Raw genomic sequence first — 18,491 nt, forward strand, 5'->3', positions numbered from 1 at the left:
ACCTTCACATTCACAAAGTATGATCAGAACAGTCACATTCACAAAGTATGATCAGAACATTCACAAACTGTGATCAGAACGTTCACATTCTCAAATTGTAATCAGAACATTCACAAATTGTAATCAGAACATTCACAAATTGTAATCAGAACATTCACAAAGTGTGATCAGAACATTCACATTCTCAAATTGTAATCAGAACATTCACAAATTGTAATCAGAACATTCACAAAGTGTGATCAGAACATTCACACAGTTTGATTAGAACATTCACAGAGTGTGACAGAAAAGGGAAATTCATCAGATTATGTATTTGAACATTTTAGAGGTTATCTGACCCTGAAAACAACAGCCATGCACATTTTAGAGGTTAACTGACCCTAAAAACAACAGCCATGCACATTTTAGAGGTTAACTGACCCTGAAAACAACAGCCATGCACATTTTAGAGGTTAACTGGCCCTCAAGACTACATCCATGCACATTTTACACACTAGGCGAAAGGAAATATTTCCGGAGTGTTACTTTATAACGTGTGTCTGACACGGGGTTGCTTTCGAAACTAGGCCCTCGATCGCTGGCTGAGTGGAATAATTTTTAACCCCGAACACTTAACCCGTGAGCTTCCGATTGTATCACCTTGTCTTTAGGCCATGAATTTGGCCGTATTGTTATGTGACAATCCTCTGGTTTCCCCCTGGCCTCCGGTAGTCCGGTTTTCTCAAGTCATAAACCATACCACCGTCAAATAAGTAAAAAAAAATAAGTTTACAACCCTAAACACCAATGAGTATAAATGGCTAACTCTCAGAATGGCAAGCTGCTAATCAAATGCTAAAACAGTAATTGAGATAAGAAAGGAGCATGGAAATGACACACAACACGACAATTTATCATTTGTGGCTTGTAGGTTCTCTTGGTTTAATAAGATGGCAGAAAATGTGTTAATACTAAATATTAGTCAGCCAGCTTTAGAGCCTCGTTTAATACACTGTTACACAAGCTAACGGTAACCACTAGTTTTTCACAGTGTTTGGGTATCACCGATGATAAATCAAATCAAACCAGTCTGTATTCTGTTGGTTTTTTTTAATGACATCAATGCAGTTAATATTATTGTTACACTTTTACCATTGTGTCCACCGGCACGGCGCTTTGAGAATCTGGCAACTCGTCATGAAATGGTTAGCTACCTACTTGTATTTGTTCAAACGTCAGATTCGCTCCGTTTTGAAGTTACATAGTTGCATTTGTTCAAACGTCAGATTCGCTGCATTTTGGAGGTACATAGTTGCATTTGTTCAAAGGTCAGGATCGCTGCATTTTTGAAATAGTTACTTATTTATACGGTATATGTTTAAACATATATTAATATGGAATAAATGGTGCTAATTTTTAACCATGTAGTTTATGCTGCATGGGCTAAACGTTCGTTCACAATGTATGTATAATGGTTTACCATTGTTTATTGAATTTGGATAAATATATAAGGATTGAAACAACTCGTATATATACGTGACTGAAAGTATACGCAAAAGGATACAAAAACACGGGTCTCAGAAGCTTGGCTACTATATTCACTCACCAAAATTCCACAAAATAAGAGTACATTTAATAGAAATATACGACACATTGCTTAAAGCGTGCATATGCCATAACACAGTAAACTGCTTCGGTGGCCTAATGGTGAAAGCGCGTCGGGTCATACCAAGGACATTAAAACTGGTACTTGTTGGTGCCTCGTTTAGCGCACAGCAGTGAGAGATTAGAGCAAGGAAGCGTAAGACTGATTGGCCCGGTCTCCGTATAATGTGACTGGACGGAGTATCATCTTCGGCAAGATACTTCAGTGGCGGCAGCACTTTGGCAACGACGACTCGCCCTGCCACAGGAAGGCATCGTATATGTACAGATACGTAATGACTCCTCGTCGTCATATGACTGAAATATTATGAAGTATGAAGTAAAACCTCAAGCATGCATACATACATACATACATAATACAGCCTACCATAATAGAAGAGTACAACACAAAACAACTCGACATGTGATGTCCTTCAATACTTACGAAATTGTTCTTAAGATCGGGATGTAAGTAGTCAATACCTGTTGGCGAAATTTGATAATAGGTCAATAATCATCTATAATTGGGCATATACTGGGTTCTTTAAAACTTCAAAGAAATTTTGATTGAGGGTTTTAAAATTTCTCTCTCAACAAATCTCAACATATAATTCGTCCCATTAACTTGTCAAGGCAACTTCAATGTAGAAGTTAATTAGATATTCACTTCATTTCCGGTGGAAAGATTTTGTGTCAACACAAGAATGTAATTAATGACACAAGGTCCGAGTCATGTGTACAAGGCGTGAAAGTTTGCTCACCGTCATCCATTATTGCTGTGGTGATGTTTTTGCCGGTGAACCCTTGTTCCCAAGCGCTTAAGACGTTTAAATCCAAACCTGGGATTCCACCAGACTGGCCTACATTTTTCTGAAAAATAAACAAACGAGGGAATGATTCTTGGTCAAATTCTCCATGTCTCTATTTCAGTTCTCTATGCAGGGTGTCTGGCATTCGGCAGAATAGGTGATTACAAGCCCTGCCCGATTTTATTTGTCCATGGGTGGACTCATCATAGCATAATATGGTGGGGCAGTAGCTACTCAGTATATACCATATAAACCACTTAGGCCCTATGTCATTTGACATTTATCCACTGTTGGGACATTTTCAAGGGTAATTTAAAGGGGTAATTTTCTAGGTTATGACTTAGACATCTTTCAGTCTCGGAAAGTATTCTAAGTCACCTTCACTCTACATACTGCAAACATATTCATTAGATTAACAACAATATCTATACACTGAAAAGAATTTACAGTGGCTTGGAATGTATTTTGATTTAGAGATCAAATTAATTCAAGCACATGATGTTTTATAAACGAAAATATATTAACATGTTTGCAATGTTTATGCGCACAAACAAGTTATTGCTTTTTCCAATTATAAACTTAATATTCAACCCCGATTCCAGCTGCAGGCCGTGTGCAAATATACATATTAAATAGAGATGACCTTTCAAACAACATCGAGAGTGTCACGCAAAACAATGGCCGGTATGTTTACCTCCCTAGTTATATCAGTTCATACTGTTTATGCCTACAAATACAAGAATTTGAGTTTGTTTACTTGTTAGATTTGCTTTTAAGATCTATATAGGGGCGAACTATCGGAGTTCCCTTCAGTGATAATAGTGTTACTTCGCACAGTTTACACAGTTTAAATCAGCTTCTGTTTTTACATTTTTGATAGTTTAACGTGGATAAAGAACATTTGTTTCATGACATTCCAATATGAACTATGTGGTATGACGTCATAATACATGTACAGTAAACTTTTACATTTCTACGTCACTAAACAATACGACACGACAACCTACATACGTAGCTGTGAAATATCTAGGTCAATTGCAGTGGCCTAAGCCTGCCGTTGATTGGTCTAAAATGCATGACCTCTGCAGAGGGAGTGATACAGAACGGCAGCGAAAAGCTGCATGAAATAATTGGTTTTTGCTGCTTTTTTAAAAACTTTTTTGGAGTATAATAGACTTTAACACTTTCGTTTTGGTGTTTGTTGTGTAACCCGATACCGCTGAATCCAGTTTCGTACCTCAAAAAAAAATCTCGGCATTCTCGGGATTTGACTCGGGACGAAACAAGGTTCAGCCGCATCGGGTTACACAACAAACACCAAAACGAAAGTGTTAAACCCTTAAACATATGAATTTGGTTCAAGCTTCCACCATGTGGCAAGTTATTTCCGCGAGTCGAGCTCATTGTGAGCTAAGGCCAGCCCTGTGGAAAACTTCGGAATGAGAGATGGAATTTTCAATTTGAGAGCCACAGCATGGAATCCTAGTAAATACTAGTCTACAATTACAGGAAGTTGTTATCATGGAGACAAGTGAAGGTGTTGCTATGGAGGAATATGGGATTTACCAGCTCCAAACACTTCATCTTTTGTAACCCCAAGGACACCATTGGCATATTTACAGATACCGTTTTACAATCCAGAATAGAATGTTTGTATTCCATTTATTAGGGTTGCTGTATCCACCCTATTAAACCACATGAAATTACACCCCAGCTTCAGGGGTTCAGGGTTAATGTTAATGTCACTCTTGTCTACCTGAGAGATTTAAAACAACAAATTATGCGTAATTGCTCATCCCATGCGGTTGTTGTGTAACCCTCATGATGCTTTAGGCTAGGCATAACCACAACAACAAACTACATGTCGTTCGTAGAGGATGGTAAAGCGCTGCAAGGAGACTCGCTCAAGCTCAAGGCTGACACAAATTGGGCCAATTTATTTTTTGTCGCACACCCCAAATAAACATTTCAGAAGTTAAAAAAATGTTGATGGTGGTTTTTCAAAAACTGTCTGCAATTCTAAAATTTATTTTTCCCACCTGTTCAGTTGTGTCATATATCAAAACCGCTCTCCCAAGACGCACATATAAATCACAGATTTTCAAGGATAGGCGGTAGTGCTTACCAAATACCATTCTTTTTTATATAGAGGATCTGTGGGCTCGTCTTGCTTCAGTTGTAAGTCGGAGAAATCGTTTATATCTTTTAAAAGTACACCTTGGATTGGTTTATATCCTCTTTTGTGACGAACAAAGCCACTTTGCTGAATTGCGCGCTTCACCTGAAAATAACAATAGAGATTAAAGTTGACGCTGTTTGACAGAAATATGCAAAACCTTAAACAGATTTTTGTCTATTTTCAATTGTTGATGATTTTCCTTAGCTCCAAGCATTAATAGCATTGATTTCAAAGAGAAATAAGGCAACGAGATTGTTATAAATTAGATTATGAATCATGCCTATACTGCGGCTGCTCGCTAATATGCCTCGTGGTGACCAAATTATCACAGCTTAATGCTTTTAAGGGATTAAAGGGCCACAAGCTTTCAGATTTTTCTTCTTACCATTGGGTGTGCTTTTAGTATCCGTGTGTGATGGACACTTCGGCGCATGCGCGCATGTGAGACCGCTGGGTGTGTGAAATGAAATTCACGATTTGATCCCAGCACCTGAAACGACAAAAATTGGAAATCAAGTTCTAAAAGTCATAATCAGCAGGGGGTTAAAAGCATCATATCTATTGCAATAATAAAAACTTTAAAGTCACTTTGATGATTAAAATTGAGCTGAAAGAAAACTACATTCAGCGAACAACGTATTAATCTTATTTATCACTGACATAGAGATTTGTCACAGCACATGTAGTGGAATTTATTTATTGATTTATTCATTTATTTGATTGTTACATAACACCACAGCACAGCGGTAATCTTGTTTTTAAACGGGCTACGCCCATGCACTTTAGGCATGATCAAATAGTCACGTTTATTAAAGAGATTGTCTTGAATTATTCAACAAATCATTTCCACAGACACAAAACCGCCCACTTCGGCATTTTAGCTGTAGGTTAAGACTGCCTTACACAAGGAAGAGTATAGGCATGTATGTAGATATGCTTGGGGTTTTGCTTAGCACTTAACAATTTTACAGTCATAAGTATGTTGACACACACATTGCTTTGCAGAAGGGTTAGTTAATACTGAAATCCTTACAAAATACGTATGGAGTAAGGTTCGATGGTAAATCTTGTAGTGCACGTATCTGTTTTAAACCCGTAGGAAAGATCAATCTTTACGAAGAGGTAATTTTATATGTAAAAAGTTAAATTTTAAGATTTAGAGTCCACACAGGTATCTGATGTAATAGTAAGTCCCCTGTAAATCGATAAAGTAATACTATAAAAGATAACACTATAAAACTGTTCTACTAGGCAATGTATATTATTTACCGACGTTGCGGCGACAATGTAGCGCATTCAACATAGTAAGGTGTTAAACAAAAAGAATTCCAATTCATATTGAAGCTACATACAAAAACAAAGTGAACAAAGCGGTATGTACAAGTTTCATGGTGAACACCGTTCACGTTCATGGTTCACGTTCATGGTTGAAGTATATACAAGTATGGGTCTATACAGCTTAAAACAATGAGACAACAGGAGCTGGTATATAGTGACCGAATTTGAATACCACACAGTTTTATATGAGTGAACAAATTTTACCATGTTGAGGTACATTTGCACAAGCTTATTAACATTTTTTCAACACCGTGTCCCAGGCGTGTGTGATAGGTTAAATCGGAGTCCTCAATTGCGGTTAAGAGATGGATTTTTAACCTTTACGAAAAAGGTTTATTATTGTAAACCTGTACACTATCCTGGATGTCTGAAAATCTACATTCCTGATAAGGTAATAGTGTTGATGTCTTGTTGGAATCGACCAGGAGAAGTATAATTCCCGTCAATGATTGGTATGGATTTAAGGTACGCATACTTAACTCCAATAACGGAAGCCTGATTCCCTACCAATAACACAGTTGAGTTATATAACTGAGAAACAATACTGATGTATAATTACATTTGAATGAGGCTGACAGAGGTTGACAGCTTTATAGGTTATATCTAGGCAGTGTTGTCCCTATGTAGTTCCACAATGACGTGCAGCACTCAGTAATACGTCAGTAAAATGGAGTAGGAACGGGAGAATATAGGTAGCTGGGGGCAATTGAGTCTGATCAAGTACACAAACAAGTGAATATGGCAAGTCTAATTAATTATTGTACATATGACTACATCCATAAACTTAGGAAATAAAGTGTGGCTTATCTATTTCCAGCACATGGAAATACAACCGATTACAGCGGATAACTTGGGCAGCAATTGACAAATCATTCCCAGGCCAGGTATAACGTCTGGTTTTTGAGAGCGAGAGTGTCAGTACTACTTGTGCACTACTTGTGCACTACTTGGAGCACAACAACACCAGAAGCGCGCCATACGCACATGGCACTAAAAAATGATTTTGTTATACATGGAAAATTGAACAGATTTCTTCATCTTATACTAAATATACGATATTTTCAACGATGCGTTTATCAAAAGTATTCGTGCAGAGTAATGCTCACAACTCAAACACACCGCAAGCCAGCAAATACCATCTAAGTCCAGTGAAGTGTTAGAAATGCCTGTGGAAACGGGAAAAACCCGATATAAGTAATTTTCCAAAATACTGAAATTGAACAGCATGACTGATCTGCATACAAAAGGCGTCAGCTGTAGCACGACTATTTTCATAGGGCTTTCTCAAATACATGGAGCTATTTTGAAAAAAAACTTTATTGCTGATGTATAAAGAACCCCTTTTCAACCATGTAACATTTTGAATTTTCAAACATTTGTGAACAGTGGAGAAGCGGTGTTCCTCAATTGTATCCTTTTAAGAGTAACAACAATACCGTGAACGGATGCATCCGCATCTATCTACATAACTGACATGACCATTCCATTTGGAAACCATTAAATCTGTTAGTCGATTTATGAGTCGATTTATGAGTGCAAATATTGTTAAATTGCTTCCCACATACACTATCGAGGAATGAGTCCTAGCTGTTCGGAGAGATTCATGAAAGCCTATTAGAGAATTTGTGTTCATGCAAACTTACAAGCTCAACACGCAACGGACCGAGCACTCCATGCTGTATCGGCTGATTGAGGGCAAAATGTGTTTAGTACATCGATTCTCGTGTATTGGTATCAGAGAACTTCGTTTAGTTTACCACTTTTTGTTTCCGTGAAGATAAAGTGCTATTTAGTTAAATATGATATAATTAGGTAGTTAAGTTCAGCTAAACAGATGGATATTTCAGCATAATAGGTGTAAGATCATTCCAAGATACTGATATATAACGCCAGAGGCGTTGAGAGTCGTGCCTTTAAACACGGGGCCTAGAAAGAGTTATTCTGTACTACTGACACCATTTGATTACCATGTCTTATACTATCAACATGGCTAAAACAACCGAATAATGAAATAAGACAGGAAAGTGTGAAATATCTGTCCCACAGTGGTGTTGTGTTAACGGTATACCGTCGACCTTAGCAGCTTTAGTACAAAAGACATGTTGAGGTAATGAATGACCTTAAGTTAGCTTTATATCGCCACTCAGTATTTCTGGGGCCAGCAGGAGGTCTGGAGATGCCATGGGACGGGTGAATTATCTGCTGTGGTTCTCCCAAAGCATGAGAAGTCCACCATTACTGCTACCCATAGGACTTCCTTCACAGCTCTGTAATAATGCGTTTACATTGAGCGATGTTGTCTCTGGTCTCCAGATAACAGTACATTGGCAGAGAGTTGTCAGCGAAACAACATTTCCATCACAATTCCAACCCCGCATGCTTGACATCAACGTACTCTTATCAGCTGCGCTGCCATTTCACAGAAAGCAATATGGTGAAGTGCTGGGCAGCCAAAGGCAGTTCTCTTTGGTGAAATAACAGTGATAATTATGCCTTAAACTTGCCCAGCCCCGTCAGCACGGCTGTGGTAATGGCAGACCACCTGTGGGAATTCTCTTCATATTAACTGACACCGGAATGGCCTTTGTATAATGTATGGCCGAAATAGAGAAGTCTGTCTCAGTTTCTCGCACGCAAAGGAGCTATATGCTAAACAGGACTATCAGTCTGTTGTTTTCAAACGTCTTCATCACTGTAGAACGGGGTGTTCCGGTATTAAAAGCGTCAAGATTCCACACTCGACGGCCAATGTTTAAAATTGCCCCCAAACCGATTCAGTCTGTAAAAGACATTGTATGTCTTTTAAGAAATAGCTAGCTTTTACAGCTTAGAGTGAAACTAGAGCAGCCACGACAGTGTGGTAGTTGACACATGGTCACTCGTAACTGGTAACGTTTTCCTCAGGCTTATGTTGTAACTGTTCATGCTTAAGACGATATACCAGCAATTTAGTCGACCGTGGCCCTTTGTTCCAAGAAGTTACAGCGTTAGACCAAGGGTAGCCAAGGATATGCGAGAGGTGACTTCGTCATGCCGGTTGTAATACACGTGTTGTTGTAACATATGGATGATATTTCAGTATTTCAAACACACTGGTTGTCCAAGAGCAACATTGTGTATTTTAAACATCAGTTGGGAAGCGATTTTGATCAAACTTGCTTGTTTTGTCTAGCACTCGCACTCGGCTAAACATATGAACTCGCTGACTCAGCACTTCAGTGCGTGCATGTGATCAAGCTCATATACTGAGGTAGGCACTACGATTTAAACCGTGTTAATTCATCCTAGAGTATACACAAAATTTTAACTGACGCTCCTGTTTATGAATGTGAATATAATACACACGAAAGCAGATATATTTGTAGTGTTCTGTTTGTCATTTTACATGAAGTGCCTTTAGTCTCTTTCAGTTCTATTCTTAGAAAAAGTAGCCCTACGTGAGTGACTTCATTTTTTTTCTCCAATTTATTGGAGTATAAACGCAAAAATTTGACCAATCGGACTGCGCCTTACCAGCGTAAATTCGGGGAAACTGAATTATTCAAAAGTAAACCAATACTTAAAATCAAGTCAGGCTTATATCTTAGTACCAGTCTAATATAACAGAAATCAAATGATAATTTAGTTCAGTCTTAAATTAATCTCTGGTTCAACTCCTATGCCAAAATGTTAAGCTATGAGAGGTTTCTTACTTATTATTTGTGACTGAAATTCAACAAAATAAACTAAAATAAAAAGTCATATTCACGTTCATAATCATCCGGTTGTTCTTTAATTAATGTGCCACAGCTTGATCACCAACGTTGTGGTAGATATGTTTTCAGCTTCATCGCAAAAGTTATGGTGTGTATGTTGTCAGCTTCATCACTGACGTTATGGTATATGTGTTATCAGCTTCATCACTAACGTTGTGGTATATACGTGTTCAGCTTCATCACTGATGTTGTGGTATATGTATTATCAGCTTTATCATTAACGTTGTAGTATATATGTTTTCAGCTTCATCACTAGCGTTATGGTATATGTGTTATCAGCTTCATCACTAACGTTGTGGTATTTATGTTATTTATCTCCTTCTACGTGTATCTTAGTAACCTGAACTGTATACATATGTGTTTAAAAAAACATCCTTTAAGTAAATACGATATCTGTGTATCAAATCTATCATTTGCTTTCCGAACATAGTCGTGGTTTCCTTGACCCGAAATTACCCGAATTGTGTTGGAAACTGCATACTGGTCTACCGTGTGTATTTCTACCGTTTCCAAAGGTTACTAATCTTTCTTTCCAGATGCCTGACGGAGGTTTTACTAATCTCTGCTGTAAACTTATCCTGTCATCGGACAAAGGTTGGGTCAGCATGAGGTTTTGGTTTTCAGGGTACGCAAAAACAGTAATGTTAACTGATGTGCTTTTTATCATTCCCGATACGACAGCCCTGTTCAGGCTCCGCGAACGAGTCAGCGGCCAATCAATAAAGCTGTATGGGTTCCTGGCAAAACTGTCAATACAGTCCTTTCTGGCTGGGATGTGAGAAAAGGTGCTGGTGACGTCAGCAGCGAGGAGAAGGGGCCTCTCGGGAGACTGCCGTTGGTCGAAGGGGAGGCAATTGTACACACGGGGCTATTGTCGATACCCACCGAGAGGAAACAGCCGACGTCTCAATGCAACAGTTACTCACCAATCATAATTAAATTTGTTCACTTACAAAACGAGTGAGAAAGAGAACCGAAGGCACGTCGCTCTCTGCCGGAGAACGGAAGCCGTGCGAAGAAAGTCTTGAAAGCATATTATGTTTTGCCGGCATGGGCTAAACCTGTGCACGACAATAAAGAGTTTGAAGAAGCCAAATCAATTTTCTGTAAAAGTAAACTGAGCCTCATCTCAACGGAGCAAGCGGAAAACACAGTCTTGTTATTCAATACCACGTAAACAGGCAGCGTCAGGTTGGCCTCTAGAAAAACTAGCCTCCAGGCAATAATCTCGTGGAGGTTACAAAACGAAAAGACCACCAAGTCTTGCTCACCGTGAATTTAGGAACATCCTTATCAGATGTGAATTCCGTCACCAATCATGACATTTTTTCTCAGGTTATTGTTAACCTCATTTCAAAGTAAATTTTATCTGATCATGACAATGGTAAAATTTACAACACAGAGATCATACATACGGGAAGCGCCGATTCTACCTAGTCTGTAAGTAACTGTGTGTCATGGGATACCACGCACAGGTCAGTCCCAGATTGTCCACCCTCCGGCACCACTTTTCAAACGCCATGTTAAACTGATTAATAGCCTTAGGGTTGTCATTATACCATACACGATTGGCATTAGGGCTGGCTTATGTTATAGTAACGGTCAGGACTCTGCTCTCTCATTTGAGGTCGTCTTGAGCTGTCTTTATTATTACAAACTTGGTCGTTTGTACATTTAAAATATTTGCTATCAGTTATATGGCATATGCTACGACATCGCTATCTGCATCACCTCATACATACATTTACAGTGTATAGGTTAAGTATATGTTGTGATTTAGATTGCTTTTCTGATGTCTATTTTTCAATGCACGGATTGTCATGATGTTTATATGCCTACTCAGGCCAGTTACCGGCGAACAGCACTGATTTTTTTTCTTAAAAGCACACAATACGCTACTAGGCCTGTACTATTTTCTGCTTTCACAATAACACTTGTTTAACTGTTCATTTGGGAAATGTGGTGAATCAAACATACATCCATTATGGACAAGTGACAGGCTATCGTGTTTTTCTGCATGAGGTATACTCTAAGTACAGTTCCTCACCGCGGCTGAGGTCACGCTTGCCTGTTCTAATGCCGTCTTCGGGGTTTATAATTCTCAACATCGTGGGGCTCAGTCAAGAAAATGGATCAGCTCTTACCATTGGAGTACTTTCATTGAAATTCACATTAACGAGAGGCTGGGTATTCGAGTATGTGACTATGAAGCCTAATAAGATCATAACATTTGTGCTGGTATGGTCTATACCGACGAATTTGGTTCGACAAATGAAAAAGGCACGTACACATATTACCCCAGTACCATTATCGTGAGCTCACACAGGGAGACGTGGGCAACAAATTGGCAATCGTTTATTGTCAAGCTTGATTAGGACATGTAGAGAATGTCATAATAGTGAAGAGAATGTCATATTAGTGAAGAGCCAATAAACTATGAAGTTATGAAAGACATAACAATGCGTTTGGCGCCATACTCGCACCAGACGCCTGTACCTGAGGGTAGGCGGACCAATGCGAACAACATGGTGCCTCAGCGGTGGGCCGGGCTCGTAAATTGTAATTGTCATGGGATGAATGACTGTAGAAAATCAGCGTGAATTTTGATCATTGTCTCTCAAAGAACGCAAGTCTGCCTGCGTTTCCAAAGCATTTGCAATATCGGCGAACTTATTTAATAATTTTTTGCTGACTAGAGAAGTTAATGTTAAGTCAGACTATTCTAAAGGCCATTTCAACATGAAGCTCATGAAGAAGAAGTAACCCCAGAAAAGTGAATATTTGGAAGCGTAGTGATTGATAACGATTGTAACTGAAGTCCGCAGTGCAGTCTACGACTTCTGTATACTCATGCGCTTTCTGAGTCAGGTTACTCAATTGATGAATGTTCGGTTCCAAAAGCGGTTCCGAACACAGCGGTCAACAAACAGTCGCATCTCCAGAAACTCTGGAGAGAATGGTGTTAAACTTGTGACCTTGTCCGAACGAATTAAGATTCTTGTCAGGTAGCTGCAACGTTGCTAATTCTCCAGGCACCAAGGATTGCTTAACATCATCCTCTCTATGCATGAAGCTTACCCTTTCGAGGCTTTATTCGTTTGAACGGTAGAGCACCTGCTTTTCACAAAGGGAAATGAAGGAGTTGCTGATCTACGATTTCGGTTATAGACAGAATTGTAGATATTGCAATCGTCTTTACCCAAGGAAAAGAGAAAAAAATAAAACATGTTCAAGATAAACGAAAAACAAGTTGCACAGAGGTTTTGATAACGCAATACCCAGCACAGGACTAGTGAAGGACAGAGCGATTAGACGGCCGCGGACATATAAACTAAATGCTCGCACGGTAACGGAATATAAAACTTGAACGTCTACACTATATTACGGCCGACATAAGGTGCAGCTGGAGGCCAACATCAAGAATTTTAGAACACAAACAAAGATGGACATAAATACGACTGAGTGGGTAAGACTTTTGCACAGATGACGGATGCAGAAACCGATTTCATGGAAATGGGAACGAGTGGAAAAGGTTAAGGCAAGGAGTCGATGAAGGGAGATAATAGGTACAAAAAACGGAACATAAAGAAGCATAAAGAAACACACAAGCAGAATTCTCCTTATCATTTTAACACAATATAGGTATTATGATTATGGCGCCAGAGGCTTGAGTAGTCGCAAAATTAAAATATGGAAAATTTGTTTTACCATAAATAGTCGTCTGTTCCAAACAGTGCAAGATACTTGAAAACTCCCCGCTCCTTATAACCTAATGGCTGGCATTTCTTCCGGTCAGGAATAATGTCTCTTCTCCATAGAAAGATAATGATAAATGTGACAGACATGGCGCTTTCTTCCTTCACACCTAGGGAATAAAACTTGGAACACACGTGTTCCACTCTCACGCGTCATCGTTATCTTGCTTTGCCAGCTTTAACATAAAAAATAAATTTTGCAATGCCAGAAGGAGTTCTGTCCAATTGCTACCCATTCTGCTCACTTTATATTTTTTTTTCAAGCTACATGTATGTAAAAATATTGTAACGACAGTCACTATACTTCTACATGTATCGTTTGATACGTGGTACATTGAAATCGGTCCGTTTGTTCCACTGGAACGGTATCTATACATGTCTAATCAATTTGTGGGTGGAGAAAATCACGGGGAACAATCGTCATGGGTTTAATTACCACTTTGACAAAACCACACAATATAATGACCATAATCGAACATTGCATAATGCATAATTATGGCTTAGTGCCAAATGGAAACTAGAAACTATACGTGTTTTATTTAACTAATTATGTTAAATAGGGCATTTTAAAAATGTAAATCCTACTTATGCCATGTATTGTGACTTATGGATAGCTTTCACAATGTTGTCGCATTGTTGAAAGTTTAGTTAACACTTGTTTGATCTGTATAATCAAGCCAGTTGTCTGTACTGTGTAGACAAGACTGTTCCATGACAAAATCGATGGTAGTGTCTGTTGCTGTGATGTACGGTCCAGTCTTCAAGCATACTCAAACAGGTCTTGTCTAATGCTGTGGACGTGTGAACCAGCGAATTAACATGTTCTGACCAAACGTAGTAACAAGTAAAGTAATTAGTGCGTTGACCATTGTTTCACCATCTGTCTGATTACAATGAAAAGGTCACTAATACTCTGTTCTAAGCAGGTGATCCGTGAATACTTTTAACCTGAACGTAATTAACATTTCCAGTAACGGTAATCAATTTTTTTGACATGACAATGAACTTGTTCTGCAATGAAGATCATGCAATGATTTAATGAAAATGTTCCATGGAAAAACTGTTTAAAAAATGAAGCAGAAAATGCATTTATGATAATTTGGAAAAGGCATTTTAAAGGCAGATGAAGGAATGGATGTGGTGAGGAAAGAATTTGTTTGAGAAAGGTATTCCTGAGAGGTAGCGTATAATAGTTAAAAAAATGATGCCAAAATGATGTATTTTGTTTCGTGAAAGACTGGAAAGAAATTGCCAATATACATACAATACCTACGGGTGTTAGTTGTTGAGTCCAGCAAATTATCCGGCTATGTTACACATCACTTTCATATGTTAATCTCTTCCGAACATTTATCTCACATAATATCGACTATAACATACACGTCATCATACCATTCACTTTATAAAGCACAGCCTATCTTAGGAATGCCTTTACTTGGTAAAAAATGTATTTCAAAGAAAAGATTTGAGGCTTAATGAACATATAAAACCATCACATAAACAGGTTTGTTGTCTATACACTAAGAAATGTATTTTATCCCCACAGCTGATATATAGTTTTCGTCTCAGTTTTTAAAGGTAAAATCAAAAGTTCAGCTTTCCTCGCACGCCATATGATGCTTAATTTGCCAGTGGTCCATGTTGTATCCAGATTAGGCGATCCGACATATCGACCCGGCTTGCTGCTATCGATCACAGGAGCAATTCAAGACATTTTGTCGACGACGTTGCCTGGAGACCAACTCATATCTCTTCGCACTGGTGCTATCAGGAGGCACCTATCTACTGCGTCCTTTTCTCAACACCTCCGAGTGCTTTGTAGAATGTCACCAACAAAACACATTCGGCCTTACAAAGAGTCCATTAATTTCAAATTTCTAAACACAGCTTTACCGAGTAAACTGTGTTTACCCTTTTCTTTACGAAGCATTTACACTTTCAGAAATGTCGAGCATATTGCCAAGAAGGTCATACTTCTCGATAATAAGATAGCCTGGACATTCTTCACTGCAAGCGAATGATTAATTGTATCAGTAAACAATATCTTCAGATCTTCTGACTCTACCTTTTGTATTGATTGGGTCCCTTACACAAACGCCGAACAATATGTTTATTTTTTATATTAAGAACTATTCAATATCATCGAGACTGTTACGCCATAGTAATTTTGGGGAAATGTAAACAAAAACTTAACTTAAATTGGCAGTTAATATCTGTTAACTCTGAAAGTAACGTCAGTTAACTACGTCATAATGTGTTCTTCGTCTCGAAAGAGAGTCACGACTCTGTTAAACAGAGGATACATGGGATCAGCATCGGGAATGGTTCGCGGAGACATTAAATCACTGACACTATGTTTATCTCGTAATGTAAGGATTTTGTCTCGGCATTATCATCATAAAGGCCAAGGTCACCAACCCACATTCTGTTTTCAAATCGTTAAATCTAACTGGAAAGTCACCTTGACCGAGCCAGCAGAAGAAAAATTGACACCCTATAATTATTGTGCAAAACCTTCTGCTAATTTCCTTACAAACACAGTTTATGCACCACCACATATCTCTATAAGCATGCGGACACACAAAATCTTCCATATATTCTTGATTTTAGTCTTTTGTGTCTGGAACATCAAGTTAATATGTGTATTACATATAGTCATTTGCAGAACAGGTTTTACAAGATGGCGCATAGGGCGATTGGCTGCACTGTCTGAGTGTGTGTGCAAATTGTCTGAGGTACTGGAAGCAGGGCGATGGTTTTCTGTTATCAGTTTCCATCTGCCACAAACCTGATGACAGTTACCTTAGAACATGTCCTTGCGCATGTCGATTAAACATCAAATCCAAGAACCGACTTTTATGAAAAGGCTGCGAAATTTTACGTTTATTGGCAACTGTGTGTCGAAATCTATATTCCATGACTTGTTGGGTAGTGGGCATGGTACACCTTGACGATCAGAATCTTTTACATTTATTCATAGAGCATATATTATGTCTCTTGTTCTTCCTATATCCACTACGCGAAATCGATCGATTATAGAAGCAGATGAAACTGTTTGTGTATACAAAGTTGGCATTTGCATCCGTCAGTATAATTTAGCGAGACGAGGCACGAATTGGTTGCGGAAAGACATGTCGATCAGGTCAGCGTAGCGTATTACAGAAAACAACAGGAGCCCACCAGCCAATCCATTAGCACCTTACATATGACGTCAGAGCGCTACTCCTATGAAGTTCTTTGCCTTTTTTTTCGTCTCCATCTGACTCTCTACCCACTATGTGACAAGCATTATATACATTCATTCAGAACCTTACGTGGCGTGGAAATCTGTCCGCTATATTTGTAATAGGTGCCGATTCCACAATGCTATTTCTGACTTGTGTCACAAATTCAAACCTCCACAATACTTATTTCTCTTGTACTGGGAGTTGACATTTCCGCACATTTGTCTTCAGCTAAAAATACGGTCCAAAAATAAGTTATTAAAGTATATAACCTACAATCTATGAAAATATTGTGTGAAAAGGAATGGAGACAGCATAATTCAACTTAAAAGCTTCTTTTTCCTTTTAATTCATCTAAAAAACATCTAGACCGTAAATACTCAAATGTTGCATTGGGTACTCCATAACAATCAGTGAGCATCTGTACTGTTGTCATTCCAGTGTTTTGGTTATTATTAAGTCTTTCCCTTCAGTCTGTTAAAATGTAACCATTTTTCTAAAAGTCTGCAATTTATTTTATGATATAGTCCTTCGGTGAACGTTGTCAACCCCCGCAGAAAATAAACCCGTGTATATTTACAGGTGTCTCATTAACACATACGTTTGTGCGTGCGACGGAATAGAGCGGCAGGTGTTCGTGTCACCTGCGTGGCCAATTTGAAACCTACCCATATTAACTGCGTCAAGATTTATACCTGATGGATGATTTTGAATAAACCATGTATGCCAGGATTCTACAGATGAGTCCTGGCAGGTAACCAACAAAAAGCACCTGCTGATGAAGAACCCACATAGCACGGATAGGGGACGACACTAACACATATAACACATAGACTCATACACAGGCAAATGAAGTGACAGACATAGACACCAGATTGTCCGTCCGGGGTATTTATTAAAAGATAAATCATTCATCATATAATCAAAGGCGAAAGCAATTTGTGATCACGACTTTCTGTAATTTACAAAATTACCCGGCCAGGGAAAGCTACATTCATCGATCCGATCAGATCATATTCAATCATCAAGATATGTAAACATGCTCCGATATGAGTATTCATGCATGAGGACAATTGGTAAGAAATGTAAACAAGAAAAATGGTTAAAACTATATTGTTAGTAGTTCAGAGGAAAAAGTGAATCGGATATGCATAACAGGAACTTATAATCTGATAAAAAATATGATATTTCCCTCAAAACTGGTCCACATGTCAAAAATTGTGCCCGCTGGAAAACCCGCTGGAAAAAGTCCTCCTGTTACAGTTTTCACTTGACCTTAGGTTATTTCTTAATAAAATGCTTTTTTAACAACAAATCTGAAAACTGCGTATCTGAGTTAAGCCAAAATTAGACACCTGAATACAGCGCCGGTATGGATGTTGTATAGGCTGGAGGAAATACGATCTTTTCAAGTTTATTCTCTGCTCCGTACTTGCATAAGGTTTGTTTTAATGATTAAGGCTCATCATTCCTTGAAATTCCTCATCTCCAATTCTAGTTTCAGGTAAATTTCTAAATTTACGACCCTGACGTTATGAATTTAGAGATCGATGAGGTGATAACTGGGGAAATCCTTCCGCCTAAACTCAAGAGTTTCAATCCTTTTGTCCAGTCTCTTGATACGTCGTTTTTTTATGTATAAGTGCTTGTGAAACAGTGACGTTATACACAAACATTCTTGTGTAACCACACACTCCGATGTCTTACATAGCTTAGTACTGGCTTGTTCTGACTGGGAGATTGTTTCATTGACTTATATAGATATATCTGTATATGGTCGATAACTGCGATGAACCGTAAACCCAGGT

At 38.5% G+C, this 18,491-nt stretch overlaps 1 protein-coding gene across 1 annotated transcript in view; it reads right to left on the reverse strand.

Annotated features, from left to right (window-relative positions):
* The window catches only part of LOC135466772 (neuroendocrine convertase 2-like), a 29,228-nt gene that overhangs the window by 9,132 nt on the left and 1,605 nt on the right, over window positions 1–18,491 (reverse strand). The window contains exons 2-5 of the mRNA XM_064744442.1: window positions 4,997–5,101; window positions 4,558–4,713; window positions 2,385–2,493; window positions 2,069–2,106 (exon numbers count right to left, since the gene is read on the reverse strand). Of these exons, the coding sequence (XP_064600512.1) occupies window positions 2,069–2,106; window positions 2,385–2,493; window positions 4,558–4,713; window positions 4,997–5,101 (408 nt within the window). The remainder of the gene's footprint in view (window positions 1–2,068; window positions 2,107–2,384; window positions 2,494–4,557; window positions 4,714–4,996; window positions 5,102–18,491) is intronic.

Source organism: Liolophura sinensis, chromosome 6 (assembly GCF_032854445.1).
Source record: "Liolophura sinensis isolate JHLJ2023 chromosome 6, CUHK_Ljap_v2, whole genome shotgun sequence".
Taxonomy (NCBI): domain Eukaryota; kingdom Metazoa; phylum Mollusca; class Polyplacophora; order Chitonida; family Chitonidae; genus Liolophura; species Liolophura sinensis.